This window comes from Trichosurus vulpecula, chromosome 4 (genome assembly GCF_011100635.1).
Source record: "Trichosurus vulpecula isolate mTriVul1 chromosome 4, mTriVul1.pri, whole genome shotgun sequence".
In the NCBI taxonomy this organism is placed as follows: Eukaryota; Metazoa; Chordata; class Mammalia; order Diprotodontia; family Phalangeridae; genus Trichosurus; species Trichosurus vulpecula.
This window is the reverse complement of record NC_050576.1, coordinates 233,084,647-233,102,137: the sequence shown is the minus strand read 5'-3', so window position 1 is coordinate 233,102,137 and position 17,491 is coordinate 233,084,647. Positions and strand designations below refer to the sequence as shown.

Below are 17,491 nucleotides of genomic sequence, written 5' to 3'. Positions count from 1 at the left end.
CCAAGTATGAGAGTAGCCCTATTACCTGGGGGTTATCAGGGACCAGTGAAAAAGACCTCTTCATGCCTAAACTTGCTCTCATACAGCCCTTGCTTTAAAGGCACATCTTGGATTCCTGGAATTCTTAATAGACTTGGCCATCAGGTTTTCCCTCCTATACTATATGCAAAACACCAGTCCAGAAGAAGAAGATTGTGAGGAACTTCTGAAGGATGGCATGGTATATTTTCACCATAGGGAATCATCTTGGCAGAGGTAGGGGTAGGGATATGCAGGATAAGTTCATGAAAAAGGGAGCAATTTGGTTTCATGGAAGTTTACTATAAATAGCACAAGAGTCTAGAAAGGAGGGGTGGACCCAGATTGTTGAATGAACTCTCTATAATATATTTTATGTCTACCAAAAGTGATTAAAATAAAGAAATAAACTTCATTTATCTGGAAATTTCACTTACATGGAAATGATGATGAATTCAATTCAAATTAACAAACATTTTTTACAGAGGCAAAAGTGAAACTTTTTGTCCTCAAAGACTTTGTATTCTACTGAGTTGATAATTGAGTTGTGACTATGACCAATGCATAGAACTTTTCCGTGTTTGTGGATTTTTAGTCAGAAGTGGTTAATTAAATAGTCTTAACAACATGCCTATATTTGTAATATTGCTAGAATTTTGTACAGAAATTGATTTCCTTTTTGTGGGATGACACACTGATTATATCAAACCCCAGAAGATTACAGGACTTTGTCAGTGGCATCCATAATCACCCAAAAAAGGTAAACAATACATACAGAAAATAGTAAATGGATGAAAAATGCCTTTTGTTCAGACTGTGACATGTAGTTGGAAGTTAATTTATTGAGGTAAGAGTATATCAATAAATATATGTGGAACATTCACCCCAAGAAGGCAGGTTAGGCTAAAAAAAGGAATAAGAGCATGCTAGATTTCTCTTAAGAAAACACACAATAGAGGCTGGGACAAGGCAGAGCCAAGATGGTGGAGTACATGCTGGGGCCCAACTCCCAACATTCCCCTCCAAACAACTTTAAAATAACACCTCACATCAGATTTTGGAGTGGCAGAGGCATTTATCCAGCCTATGACAACTTAGGAGGTCTGTAGGAAGGGTCTGTAACACCAGGGTAGGTGCAGGCTTGGAGCGCAGCAGAAATAACAGTGGTGGGCCTTGGGAGTGGCACCAATGGCAGCAGCTATGGGAGCTCTCACCCCAGAGATGGTAAGGTGGTCAGACAGCTAGTCAGAAGGAGATTACCAGGGACCTGGCACTAGGTGCAGCTGGGACTGGTTGGCAACTCTGTTGCCTATAATCATCTCTGAGTCACAGTACCATGGAGGAGAGGAGTGCTCGTGATGAATCACAAGGGAGCAGGGGCTCTTGTCATAGTTCCTGGGCCAGGAGGAGCACTAGCACTTGGCAGCTGCAGGAGACTAGAGGCCCTTTCTAGGTAAAGACCAGAATGTAGAGTGGTAACCACATCTCTCTCTAGATCATACTACCCTGGAAGCACTGAAAACTTGCAGACCCCCAGAACTAGCTCTGAAAACAGCATCACGATGAAGCCTGATGTTTGGGACAGGTCCTTCCCACCCTAGGTGAGCGGAACCCAACCGTAACATAAAGCTCAAAGTCAAGAAATTGGCTGGAATGAGCGAACAGCAAAAAGAAGAGGTCGACCGTACAAAGCTGCTGTGGTGGCCAGGAAGACCAAGACATAAACTCAGAAGAAGACAACGATGGGAAAACAGCTACAAGCAATGCCGCCTCCCCCTATCTTCCCTCGAAGAACGCCCAGCAAGAATACCTGGAAATGTGAAAAGGAGTTGAGAGAGGTAGAGGAAAAACTGGGAAAAGAAATGAGAGTAATGCAAGAAAATTATGAAAAGAGAATTAACAGTTTGGTAAAAAGAGGGGCCAATAAAAAATACCAAAGAAAATAGCACCTTAAAGGACAAAATTGACCTAATGGTAACAATAATTAACTGAAGAAAAGAACTCCTTAAAAAACAGAATTGGCCAAAAGGAAAAAGAGGCACAAAAGCTCACTGGAGAAAAGAACTCCTTAAACATTAGAATTGGGAAAGTGGAAGCTAATAACTCCATGAGATTTCAGAAAACGATAAAACAGAGTGAAAATGAAAAAGTAGAAGAAAATGCGAAATGTCTCATTGGAAAAACAACTGACCTGGCAAATAGGTGGAGGAGAGATAATTAAAAAATTATTGAACTACCTGAAAGCCATGATCAAAAAAAGCCTAGACATCATATTTCAAGAAATTATCAAGGAAACCTTCCCCGATATCTTAGATTCGGAAGGTAAAATAGAAATCGAAAGAATCTACTGATCTCCTGATAGAGATCCCCAAATAAAAACTCCCAGGAATATAACAGCCAAGTTCCAGAGCTCCTAAGTCAAGGAGAAAGTATTACAAGCAGCCAGAAAGAAACAATTCAAGTATCATGGAGCCACAGTCAAGAACACACAAGATTTGGCAGCTTCTTATTAAAGAAGTGGAGAACTTGGAATATGATATTCCAGAAGGCAAAGAAGCTAGGATTACAACCAAGAACAACCTACCTACCCAGCAAAACTGAGTATTATCCCTCAGGGAGAAAAATAGTTATTTAATGAAATAAAGAACTTTCAAGCATTCCTGATGCAATGACCAGAGCTGAATAGAAAATCTGGCATTCAAACAGAAGACTCAAGAAAAGCATAAAAAGGTAAATGTGAAAGAGTAATCTTAAGGGACTTGATAAAGTTTACATTTCTATATGGTGAGATGATAGATGTAAGTCCTAAGTACTTTAGCATTATTAGGGCAGTCAGGAGGAATCTACATCGACAGAGCGCACAGATGTGAGTTGATTCTGTTGACATTATTTCCAAAAACAAAATTGTAGGGGTGAGAAAGAGGGATGCACTGGGAGAAGAGGGAAAGGAAAAGTGGAATGGGGAGAATTTTCTCACATAAAAGAGGCTTTCCAGGAAGAGCTTTTATAATGGAGGGGAAAAAAGGGAGGTAGAGGTGGTGCCCTAGGGTGATACCATAGGGTGGTGGATTTTGGCCCGACATGGTCTTTGCAGAATTAGGGTTGTTGGTATACACACAGTCTTGGAGGTGTTATCATGTATATAGCATAATTTTAGTGACTTTCTCCACATGAGAAGCAGCATGAGGGACATCATTCAGGAAGTATATGATGTGAACAGGAGGGGCACCCACCCTGAGATATCAGATAATAGATCCAGGACTCCCTCAGGGTCCACTGCCTTTCCTTGTGAGGGCCCTTCTGTGGTGGACAGCTCATAGGCCTGCTGTGGTCCTGATTGGTTTGTACAGAATAGGGAAGGGGCCACCTGTGGGGAACGATTACAGGTCATCTCTGAAATGATGCACACACATATACATGTGCACACGCATACATAAGTGCACGTGGGCAGACATACGTCCCTGCTCAAGTCCAAGGTGAGGAGGAACTATTCTAAAATGAATTTAATGCTCCTGTTCCTTGGGGTAGGATAGCGTATGGCCCTGTGCTTTGAATAAAGCTATACATCTTTAAATGAAAGTATTAAATGAGCCTGGGATTGTGTTGTGAACAGAAGTGGAAAATCAGCAGTCACTGCTTCATTGAGGAATTATATATGGCTTTACAGGAGGAAGATCAATTATTGGGCTTCCCAGTGTAAGAATAAATGGGCTGGTTGTTTAATTTTCTAATTGTTCTCATAGAGGGACTAAAGCCCATGCTCTGTCAGCCATGATGTATTCAGATACATCAAATGTAGTATTCAAATGTTTGTTCGGTACTAACCCTGCATTTAATGAGCACCTTGAGGGTAGAGAGAAACATTTATTAAGCACCACTGGGGAGTTACACCCTTTTAGATAAGACAAGTTTATTTGAATACAGAGTTATGGGAAAGACCTTTGGATCTGGAGTCAAAAGGCCTGAGTTCAAATCCTATCTTTATGTGAGTGGGGGCAAGTCTCTTGGCTTTTCTGTGCCTCATGTAGACTTAAGGGGTTGGGTGAGTTGCTCTCTGAAGCTCCCTTCTCTCAGTCTCTGTGTCTGCAGTGGTGGCGGATAGGTCGAGGGGCTGGGAAAGGGACTATGGAGCATGTGCTGTGTGAATTGGCCATTGTGAATCCAGGGAACAATATGAGCAAAAGAAGGAGACAGTAAACTGGCCTCTCCCAGGTCCATCCTAACATATCTGATCAGCCGCCTCTAGGACAAATCATGCATCCATCCCTTTCCTTCCTCTCCCACAAGGAGCACTCTGACACTGACCCTAGCACCGCACCCTGGACTTGTAGCTCCTGGACGTGAGTTTGGAGTATATGGTGATGCCTCTTTTACTTTATAAAATAACAGTGTCATCCTTTCTGTTTCCTCGTACCATTCTGTCAGAATAACAAGATAATTAAGTCTTTTTATTTAACTTTTGCTTTCCTCGTCCATCAGGCCTGTCTCTGGCACCCACATGCGCACACGCACGCAGAGTTGGTGCAGAGCACACCCCAGGGCAAAACCATTTTCATTTCTTTATTACAAACAGGAGGGACAGGGAAGGTATGTACGTATAAAAATGTAAAATAAGTGACGCCCTCATGTTCTCTTCCGGTGGGTCTCCCACACATCATTTCCACCTAGAGGAAAGTTGAGACTTTGTCGTAGGCAGCAACAGCTTCTGTGACACTCTGATCCTAGCCCTGCCCTTGTTCATTGGCAGTGATATTAATGAATTCACAGTGTTTCTGAAAGCACTGTCTTCTAGGCAGATGCTCTGCTCTTTTATCTTCAGTGATTCCCTCTTGCCACACTGCTTCGCTTGATTTGGGGGCCTGCCTCAGTTTACCTGCAGCACACCTTTGCAGACTGATGGCCCATTTTCCACCTAAAGGCCCTCTGCTTGGCCATCCCTGTCGTGCCTTCATATCCTCACACTTCCCTCCAGATAGGCTGTATCCTTCCAGTTGAATCTAATGTTCTGAAATGGAGGGAATCTTGTTCATTGTCTGTGTTCCCCAGTACTCGTCACAGCAATTAATAGATATTTAATAAATGTTTGTGAATTGGATTTGGAATATGGAATATTTGTAAGGGAATAGTATGTTGTAACTCTGGCCTGATTGAACTGAGGGGCCTTGAATACCAAACTCTGTGTGAAGAAAGTTCAAGTGGCAGTGATGTGAGGGATCAACTGGAGGGTCGCCATTGTTGGGTAAGGAAGTTATTGTAGCCATACAAGGGGATGGCAGGGATGGCCTGTATGAGGACATTGAGTTATGGGGAGAGAAGAGGTGACCAGGGAAGGGGAGTCCTGAACTAGAATCTAGAGGGCTTGTGGATTGTGGTTGTATATGAGACAATAGGGAGAGAAAAAAACAGATAACAGCGAGATTTGCATTGTGGGAGACTCAATAAATGATGTTTCCAGTGAAAGAAGTCGTGATGTCAGAAATAGAAACACGTTGAGGAGGAAGATTAGGTTAGGGACCTATTGAGTTTGAGGTGCCAGCAAGTCTGCCATGTGGAGATGCAGACAGTAAAGACTGTGGCCCCTGGAGTTGTCAGGTTTAGAGTTAGAAGTTTTGGAGGCATTCACACGGGTGAGAGTCAAACCAATGGAGTGAATGACATTAGGAGAAAATGCTGAGAAAGAAATGACAGGAACTGAAGATAGAATTTTGGGGAACAGCTATTTGAAAGGGTTGGAAAAATGGAGAAGGGCCATGGAGGACACAAAAGGGTTAGCAGGAGAATGAACTTTTTATGTTTCAGAAACCCAGGGAATAGAGAACATCCAGGAGGAAAGAGTGGTGAGTGTTGTAAAATGCTATTTGGAAGGAGAATGAGGCTTGAAGAAAAGATGTTGGAGCTGGAGCTGTGGGAACAAGGGCGCAGAACTGAGGGGACTTCTATGGAGAAGGCTAACGCCAGCTCTCCCTCATCATTTCAGAGCAGCAAAACACAGCTCCAGATGATGTAGAAGAACAACATCCAGAGAGAAATCTGGAAAATTGATTTGTCCCTTTTTGTGTTTGTAGGCATTTTCTTCTTGTAGATGGAGGAGGCATCTACTTATATTCTTACGAAGGACGATTCATTTCCTCTCCCAAATTTCCAGGGATGAGAACAGATATTCTGAATGCCCAGACGGTGTCTTTAAGTAATGATACGATAGCAATCAAAGACAAAGCGGATGAGAAAAGTAGGTGTATTTTCTTTGTTTACCCACATTCAAGTAAGTTTCACTGCAAATGTGTTATTACTATTGAAGAATTACTTCTTGGGTTCCAAGGACCTGTGTGAGGACCCACAGATTGCAGACACTCTGTGACTTGGTGAATATTCGTCAAGAGTTGCTGTGGCCAGCCTCTCCAAATTTAGCTCTACTGGCCCTTGGACAGCAGACCTGCAGATCAGAGCCTTTCCAAGGGGTAGGATCCGTGTTGGAGTAGAGAACTTCTAAAAAAAAATGAAGTAACTGAAAGCATTATTTAAAAAAAATCCCCAAGTTTGGACTTGAGTCATAGGCAACAACAAATAGTAACAATAGTGGTAATTTTCTTGATTTGGGTTTAAAATAGATTAATTTTCAAATTTAAATGTTTACGTTACAACTCTTTCACTAAAATCACTCCTTGCAGACAAAGATTGTAAATCATCGTTCCCTTGCCAGCCTTACTGTGGTGATGAGTAGAGGCCGACAAAGGCTTTGTTAGCACTGCACATGCTGGTCAGTTCTGTTGGGTCAGAAAGGGTCGTGCAGACCCGGCAGCGGACCGCGCTACCAGGGACCAGCCTGGGGAGCATCACTAGGCCGACCACTGGATGTTGAATTTTTAAGCCACAGCAACTGGCAGAGAGACAGTCATTCCTACTTGGCTTTGAAATGTGTTAGTGCTTAAATATATGGAAGGGTTTTATATTTGTTAACTGTTTGGGGAATCTGCAGTATAGTAAAACTACTTTGTAAAGGGGCTTACCGTGTCAGAGAGTTGATATATCGTGGACTAACTTGTGTCTCATTTATTTAGTAACATGTGGCTGTTAGTGCAGCAGAGAAAATGTATCCCATGAAAGTTAATCTGGTCAGCCAAGCTGACATTATAAAGGTTCTTCAGATAGAATCTAAAGCTGTGTTGTAGGACAATAACTCCACAAAGAATTAGAAAGTCTCCCCTTATGGCCAGCTCCCTGCCAGCCCCCTGCAGCTAACCTGGTGATGTGACAAGGTAGCGTGAGATGCACCACTCAGAGCGAGGAAGTCGGGGGTCTTTAAGTACTTTGGTGTACCTTCCTGATAAGCTTTGGAGTCTATAGGAGTTGGAGTACATAAGAACAAATGAAAGTTATGCCCAGGGAGCACAGAATGATCCCAGAGGTAATGTCATTTGTCATGTACCTGAGCAGGAACCCTTCTTTAAACATACCTGACAAGTCATCCTCCATCTTGTGTTTGAAGACACTCCTCTTGGCGACTGGTCCGCTCATTAGCAAAGTCTTCCTGACCTCAAGCCCACATCTGCCTCTTTGCTCCTTCTCCCCTGTGCTTGTGGTTCTGCCCCCTTGGGCCAGGTGGAACAGGTCCAATCCCTCTTCCATGACTGCCCTTCACATACTTGGAGACAGCCCTTTCTGAGTAATCTCCTCTCTCAGCCTCAGGCTAGTCACTAACTGTGCTGCTCTGGATTCTCTTCAGTGCGTCAGCGTGGGTCCTTAAAGCACGGTGCCAGAATTTTACACAGTTTTCCAGGTGTTGTCTACCCAGAGCAGAGCAGGTTGTGAACACAACCTCCCTGATCCTAAGCGCTGCACCTCTGACAGTGAATCCTGAGACATTCCCCTTGTTGGCTGCATCCTCATGCTTTTGGTTCAGAATTAGCCTGCAGGCCACTGACCCCCAGACTAGCCACCTAGCGGCATCTTTTATCTTGGACTTAGGAAGTTGATTTTAAAAGAAAAAAAACCTAAAAGTCAAATGTAAGCCTTTATTTGTATCCCTATTAAATATTATTAGATTCAGTCCAACGTTCCTGTCAAGATCTTTTGGATCCCTACTCTGTTGTACAGTGTGTGAGCTGTTCTTCCCAAGTTTGTTATGTGCACATTTGGGAAGCATGCCAGTTATGCCCTTATCTAAGTCATTGGTAAAAATGTGAAATAATACAGGGCCAAACACTGTTCTCTGGGCACTCTGGTGGAAACCTTCCAACTCAGCAGCGAATCATTAATGTGGCTACACTTTGGGTCCAAGCATTCAAGTTTCAAATCCTTCTAATTGAACCATAATTCAGCTGACAACTCACCATCTTTTCCACAAGAATAAGAGACTCAGTCAATTGCTTTGCTAAAATTTAGATTGACTCTATGGCACATTTTTATTCTCCATCTCTGCTATCAAAAAAAATGAAGTTAATCTGGTATAATTTGTACTTAGGGAAACCATGCTGGTTCTTTGTGAGCACTACTACTTTTTCTAGGAGTTCTCTAACCACCCCTTTAATAATATATTGTCAAATTTTGCCAGGTATTTCATCAAGCTCGCTGTCCTTTAGTTTACAAATTCCATTAGCTTCCCTTCTTTAAGGATCAAAATATCCATCCATTTCTAATTCTACAGTACCCTTTAAGTTTATTTTATTTTTTTTTAATTAACGAAAATCTGTTGTTTCTGCTTCCCACTTCCCTGCAACTCCATTAGTAAGGGAAAAACAAAACAAAACAAAACCCTTGTCACAAACATACATAGTCAAGCAGAACAAATTCCCTGCGTCAGTTACTGCTCTGGCTGTCTGTTTTGTCATGAGTGCTCCCGAATCATGGTTGGTTATTGTGTCAAAGTTCTTAAGTCTTTCAAAGTCTATGATACTTTTCCCATTCTCCACAGTCTTTTAAGATCCCTGACAGTGGCTACTACTCACTCCCTACACTGCAGTCCTGTCCTTTCCTTGATTCTGTTTCTCTGATAATCAGAACTAAACTAGTTCCCAGGATAGTTGTATATGTCCAGAAAGCAAGGAGATTTCTTCTCCACTTCTGTTAACTTCTAGGTAACACAACTCTCATCACTTCTGTGTGTATGAGCCAGTGCTTTTAGAATACTCTTCTAGATTTTATTCCTTGTAGTGAAGTCTAGGGAAAACAGATCTATACTTATGGTGAAAGATAAATATTTCATGTGGCTTCTTTAAATATATATGTATATAGCTTTAAGGTTTACAGAGTGATTTACAAATAACTCATTTTCTTGTCACAATAACTTTGGGAAGTAGGTGCTAATTTTTAAAAGCACATAGACAAATTTTCTCTTTCTCCCATCTCTCATCCAATGAAAAAGCAAGAAAAACAAAACCCATTACAAATATGTATGATCATTTAAAACAAATTACCTCATTAGCTATATTCTCCTCCTGGCCTCTGCAAAAAAGAAAGAAAGAAAATATACTTTAATCTCTGTTTGGCATCCATCAGTTCTTTATCTGGAGGTAAAGAGTGTGTTTCATCATGAGTCTTTTGGAATTATTGTTGGTCATTGTATTGATCATAGTTATACAATTGATTATTGTTACAATATTTAAATTGTTTTCCTTGTTCTGCTTACTTCACTTTATATCAGTTCATACAAGTCTTCCCAGGTCTATCCAAGATCATCCCTTTCATTGTTTCTTACATTGCAATTCTGTTACATTCATATACTAAGACTTGTTCAGCAGCTTTCCAGTTGATGGGCATCTCCTTGGTTTCCAGTTCTTTACCACCTCAAAAAGAGCTCTACTGTAAATATTTATGTACATAGGGGTCATTTTTCTTCTTCCTTTGATTTTTTTGGGGCATAGACCTAATGATAGTATTTCTAGTTCAAAGGGTATGCACAATTTAATAGCTTTTGGGGTGTGGTTTACAAATCGTTCTCCATAATGACTGGACCAGTTCACAGCTCTGCTGATTGCTCAGTATGCCTGTTTTTTCCTACATCCTCTCCAGCATTTGTCATCTTCCTTTTTTTTGTCATCTTGGCCAATTTGATTGGGGGTGTGGTGGTACCTCAGTTGTTTTAATTTGCGTTTCTCCAATTTTTAGTGATTTAGAAAAATTGAAATTTTTTCATATAGTATTGATAGCTTTGATTTTTGCCTCAGAAAAACTGCCTATTCATAGCATTTGACCATTTATCAATTGAGGAATGGCTTTTATTCTTGTAAATTTGACTTAGTTCCCTATATATCTTAGAAGAGATACCTATACCAGAGAAAAATCTGGCGAAGATTTTTTCCCCCAGATCTGCCTTTCTTCTAATTTTAGCTGCATTGGTTTTGTTTGTGTAAAACCTTTTTAATTTTATGTCAAAACTATCCATTTTACCTCCTCTGAACCTCTTTATCTCTTGTTTGGTCATGAACTCTTCCACTATTCATAGATTTGACAGGTAGTTTCTTCCATGTGTCATTAATATGCCCTTTATATCTAAATCATTCATCCATACCTAGGTTATCTTGGTGTTCAGTGTAAGATGTCAGCCTATGCTTAGTTTCTTCCAGATAGCTTTCTAGTTTTCCTAACAGTTTTCATCAAATAGTGAGTTTTTTCTCCAATAGCTAGGATCTTTGAGTTTATGGTTACTGTGCTCATTTGCTTCTGTATATTAAGTATCTAATCTGTTTCACTGATCAGCCTCTCTATTTCTTATCCAGTGTCTAACTGTTTTGACAATTGCAGCTTTGTGATATAGTTTGAGATCTGATACTGCTAGTCTCTTTTCTCTCCCATTTTTCATTGATTCTCTCTTGATATTCTTGGCCTTTTGTTCTCCCATGTGAATTTTGTTATGCTTTAGCTCTATAAAGTAATTCTTTGGTACTGTAGTTTGGTACTTTGGTACTGTAGTAGTTTGGCACTGAATGAGTAAATTAATTTGGGTAGTAAACTTTATTATATTGGCTTGGCCTAAGCATGAACAATGAATATTTCTCCAGTTATTTAGATCATCTTTATTTGTGTGAAGAGTGTTTTGTAATTGTGTTCACGTAGTTCCTGTGCATGTCTTGACAGATAGACTCTCAAGTGTTTTATACTGTCTGGTTATTTTCCTTTTCCTTTTTTTTTTGAGGGGGGAAGGCAGGGCAATTGGGGTTAAGTGACTTGCTCAAGGTTACACAGCTAGTAAGTGTGTCAAGTGTCTGAGGCCATATTTGAACTCAGGTCCTCCTGACTCCAGGGCCAGTGCTCTACTCACTGCACCACCTAGCTGCCCCTGTCTAGTTATTTTAAATGGAATTTCTCTTTCTATCTCTTTCTCCTTGGTTGTATTGGTAATATAGATAAATGCTAATGATTTATGTGGGTTTATTTTATATCCTGCAACTTTGCTGAAGTTGTTAATTGTTTCACTTTGTTTTTTTTTAATTGACCCTTTAGGGTTCTCTAAGTAAACAGTCACATCATCTGTAAAAAGCAATAGATTTCTCTCTTCATTGCCTATGCTTATTCCTTTAATTGGGTTTTTTTTATGTCTTATTGCTATAGTTAGCATTTCTAGCACAATACTGAATAGTAATGGTGACAATGGACATCCTTGCTTCGCCTCTGATCCTATTGGACCGTCTTGTCCTTCTCCCCCAGCTTTTAGGTGGGTAGTCTGGAACCTAGTAAGGTCAAGTGAAGATTAAGGTCGGGTAGCTCAGAAGTGGTCAGGCCAGGATTTGAGCCCCATTCACGGAGAATAAATCAGTGCATGCGCCACTACTTCTCTACCAAACCAACCCACTGTCTAGTTCTGCTTATTCAGCCCTATTTACCAATGTTGCTAAAGCACCAGGAGTCAGTACGGCTTAGTGGTTAGGGTGCTGGCTTTGGAATCAGGAAGATCTGGGTTCAGATTCTACCTCCTAGCTATGCGAATGTGGACTAGTGACTTAACTTGTAAGGGCCCGAGGCAACTCTCTAAGGCTGTAAATGACAGATAGATCGCTTATCAGCCTTGAGAGGTTGAAACTTCGACATTTGTCATTTCCTACCCTGGTAAAATCAAATGTCTGTCCTCTCCAGAAAAGGACAAGCCCCCTAACCATGCGAGTGTCTGACCCATATCTCTCCTTTTTGTTTAATGTTAATCATTCTTTTGTAGCTAAATTTTTATTTGTGGAAAATGACTGTGGAAAAGTAATAGAAGATTATAAGTGTCTTCTGGCTATAACCTGAAGAAAGATAATTAATGTACTTTATGTGAGATAAAAACATAAAGGAGGGACTGGTCTTTTCTCTGGATTTTGTTAGATAATTAAATTCATTCTCACCATTAGGATATGGGACTTGGTTGTTTTTTTTTCTTAATAATTTCTCCTAAACACAGCACAGTCCACAAGCTAGATTTGGATTATCTGCTGTCTTCCTTGTGAAACATTGTCACCCTAGTTTTTAAAAAAAAATAGTTTAAATTCAGAGGATGTATGTTTTAGGAAATTGTATTCTACCCATCATTATTTTTATGTGAAGACTTGGACCATATTAGTAAATTTGAGGAGTACACTCAAAATATTTTGTATCTAGAAAGAGTTAAGGCAATTTTCATTAAGAATATGACAAGTAGGAAAATGACAAATGTTGGAGGGGATGTGGGAAAATTAAAACACTAATGTATTGTTGGTGAAGTTGTATACTGATTCAACCATTCAAGAGAGCAATTTGGAACTATTCCCAAAGGGCTAGAAAACCATACCCTTTGACCAGGCAATACCTCTATTGAGTCTATATCCCAAAGAAATAAAAAACAAAAAGAAAAAGGACCTATATGTACAAAAATATTTATAGCAGCTCTTTTAGTGGTGGCAAAGAATTAGAAATTGAAGAGATGTCCATTAATTGGGGAATGGCTAAACAAGTTATTGTATATGATTGTGATAGAATGTTATTGTGTTTTAAGAAATGATGGACAGGCTGCTTTCAGAAAAAAAAAACATGGAAAGACTTACATGAACTCATGCAAAGTGAAATGAGCAGAACCAGGAGAACATTGTACACAGTAACAGCAATATTGTATGATGATCTACTTTGAATAACTTAGCTATTCTCAGCGATACAATAGTCTAAGACAATTCTGTAGGACTTATGATGAAAGGTGCTGTCCATCTCCAGAGAAAGAACTGGTCGAATCTGAATGCAGATCAAAGATTCTTTTTCTTTCTTTTTCTTTTTTTGTCTGTGTTTTTTTTTTTCACAAAATGACTTACATGGAAATGTGTTTTGCATGGCAACACATTTATAACCTATGTCAAATTGCTTGCCTTCTAAATGAGGGAGGGAGGGGAAGGAAAGAGAGAATTTGAAACTCAAAATTTGATAAAAAAGAATGTTAAAATTGTTTTTACATGAAATTGGAAAAAATAAAATATTAAATAAGAAAAAACAAATAAGGATATTTGTGAAAAGCATAAGCAAAGGCAAAAAAGAACATGACAAGTTATTGAAATTTACAAGTGTAAGAAATGTTACATGATACATTAATTGATGTTATGTTTTTTAGTCATCTTCTTATTTGAGGCATCATCAGGAAAACCACTAGGTGATGGAAAAATTCTTTCACATAAGGTAATGGACAATTCTTTCATGTAAGATAATGGGTGTTAAAAAATTCTTCTCTTAATAAAATGTATTGTTTATGTATGTGAACCTTTAAAATACTAACAGTTTTGCAAAGGAAAATGAATATAGTTGAACTGTACAATTATAATCAGTGTTCCCTTTACATGAAATGTTTTGCCTAGTAAAGTATCACAGTTTAAAAAGTCACTGACCAATGTCTGCAATAGGGAAAACAAATTAGAAATTAAAGAATTGGGATCTCATTTATACCTCCGTTGTCCAGGCTCATAATTTGTTTCATGTAAGTGAAGTATTCTTGACTTGATTAAAGTGGTTGGTTGTCATCAGCAAATGAAGCTGTTTGAATATCAACATGTCTTAACATTCGTTAGCCTTCATTTTCATACTATGGAAAAGTTGATTTAAGCTAGAAAACGAGTATCTTCCTCCACAAAAGAACAAAACACTAATTTTGATGAATTTACTAACTTAATTTAGTTGCTACAGACTTTTGGTGTGGTCAGTCTTTAGCTTTTAACTCGCGACTGTTGTGTGACCTCCCAGGGACTCGGTTTCCTCATATATAAAATAGAGACATTGGACTAAATGACCTCTGAGATTAACTCTAGTTGTATCACAGTATGGTTGCACACTCTGATAGATCTGATTTCATCAGTGTAGGTGCTTTCCTCTCGGTTCAGAACACAGTGAAATTCTCCATCTATACAAATCCTCCACAGAAAACCCCACCATGATGCTGGATGCCTTTCTTGAGTCTATTTTCCTTCCCTTTCCCTTTCCCTTTTTCTGTCCTGCCAATTTTCAACTAGTTGTCATTGTCAGTAATATGATGTAGCACACTTATGCCCACCATGTTGAGTACCAGCAGCTCATCTGATGTTTATAGATGGTATAAGAATTGTGTGAGACATAGTACTCACTGCCCTCTTTTCTCCATTTTCTCTCATTTGCTGCAAAGTGGAACAGAATCACACAAGACTGAGTGTTAGTGTGTAGTTTTGTGCATTTGATGGGTCATCATAGCTAAAATAGAACTCATGAATTTTCTGGGGATGAGCTGCTCCCTATCTAGCTAGATTGGCCCTCAGACAGACGACACATGTTGATGTGTTCTCATTCATGACTTTCTTGTTTGGTAAAAGTGGTCCAGGAGTTTCCAGTGGAGAACTAGGGTTGATGAGAAAAATCATTTGTTCTCTTGAGGGATTCCTCTAGTAAAAGGCTGGCTCTCTCTTCAGGATGCCCCTTTAGTTCCTTGACCTTGTCCATGCAGGAACCTGGATTTAGAGCTAGAGCAGATCTAGAGATCACCTCTGCCTATCCCTGTCATTTCCCAGGTAAGGAAACTTGGCAAAGTGACTTGGCCAGTGGGGAGTGGCAGAGCAGAGACTAGAGGCCAGATCCTCCCTCACTCCTCAGGGCTCCAAGTGTTCATCAAAATTGTATTTCCTCTGGCTTACGACTCTTATAGATATGGTTATGCCTGTGTTTCCCCTTTCATTGGAGCTGATCTGGTAACAGAGGAGCAATTCTTTTGGGCCATTAGGATTGAATTAAAAGATGAATTGCATCTTCATCTGTAAGTGTTAATAAAGTGTATTTGCATTATAAACCTCAGTGCCTTTGAGGGAGTTTTCCCCAAATGATTGGAAAAATGTAAGTAAGTTCTTCAACCTAGAAGTCTTCTAGTTCGTTCTTCACTTAACTCCATTAATGCTCTCACGCCCCTTTACTTACACATATATCAGTTTTAAACAGTTTTTGCTTGCATATAATTTTAAATGGTAAAGTCACACAGTGACTAGAAAGCTGGCCTTTGAGCAAGACGGACCTGGGTTTGAGTCTTGGCTCTGACCCATCTTGACTGTGTGACCCTAGGCTAGTCACTTCACTTTCAGAGCAGATGCTAGTCTGCATCATTCAAGGGCCCCTTCTCAACCAGGAGTTCTCCATATCCTACAGCAAATCGCAAATCTAATCACTGTCCCATAATTTAAATAATTGTTTAATTTGATGTTAATGTGAGAAAGTTTGCAGGGACTGTGAGGAAGTAGCAACACTAATGAAACTGCAGATCTCCCAAAGGCATTTAATTTATATCCTGAGTGTCTTGTTATGCTGTAGTATTGCCTGTGATATAACACTCTTCTCCCTAGCCACTTCAGCTGAGTATGTGCATCCCACAGAGAGGAGCTCAATGCAACATCCTGGCTGTTGCAAACTCCCATTGGCCCGTCTCCTGTCTGCTGCTGATTCCTACACCTCTTAAACTCTCTTCCCTTCCTTGCTATCAGTAACCTCATCTTCTCTGTGCCATTAATTTTCCTTTAGACATCTCTCCTCAGTATACCATCCAAGGTGGAGGGCTTGACCCCTCCCCCACCTCCATCCCTCCCTAGGCAGGGCAGGTGGAAGCATCAGTCTCATGCTCACCAGGCTCTTCCCTGCAGACCAAGCTGGACCACCTCCAAATGGAGAATACTTGTTTGCAGGATCAAATTTTAGCCACAAAAGACAAAGGCACTGTTCCTGGCAGTAACTGTAGCATCCCTTCCAGTCTCATAGCCACTTGAGTGAGTCTACCAGAGAAAGTATCCACTCAGGCTGAAGAGGTACCCAGATTTGGAACCCATGACTAATTCTCCAAACTGGACCCACTGCTCTGCTCCCAATCCAACCAGGATGGAATTTATGCTCCTAGCTCTAGAGGAGGGAAGGACCTCAGGCCATTGAATCCAGTGTCCTCATCTCACCAAGCAAGAAATTAGGAGGCACTCTCTGAAGGTCACCTAAGGACAGAGTGGGGGCTTGAACCCTGCTCCTCCAGCCCTTGACCCAGCACTCTTTTTTTAAAATTTAATTAATTAATTATTCTAGTTTACAACACTCAGTTCCACAAGCTTTTGAGTTCCAAATTTTCTCCCCCTTCTTCTCCTCCCCCCTGCCCCCCAAGACAGCATGTAATCTGATATAGGTTCTACATATACCTTCACATTAAACTTATTCTCCCAATGATCAAGTTGTGAAGAAGAATTATAACGAATGGAATGGCTATGAGAAAGATGTAACAAAACCAAAGATAAAATAAAATAACAAAGAAATAAAAAAAGAGAGAGCAAATAGTTTGCTTCAATCTGCATTCACACTCCATAGTTCTTTCTGTGGATGTGGATAGCCTTTTCCATCATGAGTCTTTTGGAGCTATCTTAGAACCTTGCATTGTTGAGAAGAGTCAAATCTCAAAGTTAGTCATCACAGAAGCAATGTGTCTGTGGTTGTGTACAGTGTTCTTCTGGTTCTGCTCCCTTCAGTCGCCATCAGATTATGTAAGACTCTCTGGGTTCTCATGAAGTCCATCTGCTCCTCATTTCTTATAGCACAATAGTATTCCATTACATTCTTATACCACAATTTGTTTAGCCATTCCCCAGTTGGTGGGTATCCCCTTGATTTCCAGTTCTTTGCTACCACAAGACTCAGCACTCTTGTCCACTGGATTATTTTGTCTTCCTGAAACTCGCCATTTCACAATTATCCAGGCAAGTGCTTGATGTGTGTCATAATCTGCCAATCATAAATTGTCATTTGCTGGGGAATTTAAAAATTTTATCTTAAATCTCAAGAAAACTTTTGAAAACCTAGTATTTCCCCAAGCTAGATATAAGTCCTAAAGCCCCAGCAGAAGCATTCTCAGTGGCAAATATTCTAACACTCTGGAAATCAAGTCAGTATCTAGTTTGGAATGAAATCACAATGATCATGCAAGTCTTTTTTATTTAAAAAAGTTTTTTTCAATTACCAATTAAATTTTTCCCTCCCACTTCCCTCCACCCACTGGGGAAAAAGAGAG

At 40.0% G+C, this 17,491-nt stretch overlaps 1 protein-coding gene across 1 annotated transcript in view; it reads left to right on the top strand.

Moving 5' to 3' along the window:
* IFT80 (intraflagellar transport 80) overlaps window positions 1-17,491 on the top strand; it is a 111,693-nt gene that overhangs the window by 71,835 nt on the left and 22,367 nt on the right. The window contains exons 12-13 of the mRNA XM_036758235.1: window positions 6,084-6,247; window positions 13,562-13,626. Coding sequence (XP_036614130.1) covers window positions 6,084-6,247; window positions 13,562-13,626 — 229 coding nt within the window. The remainder of the gene's footprint in view (window positions 1-6,083; window positions 6,248-13,561; window positions 13,627-17,491) is intronic.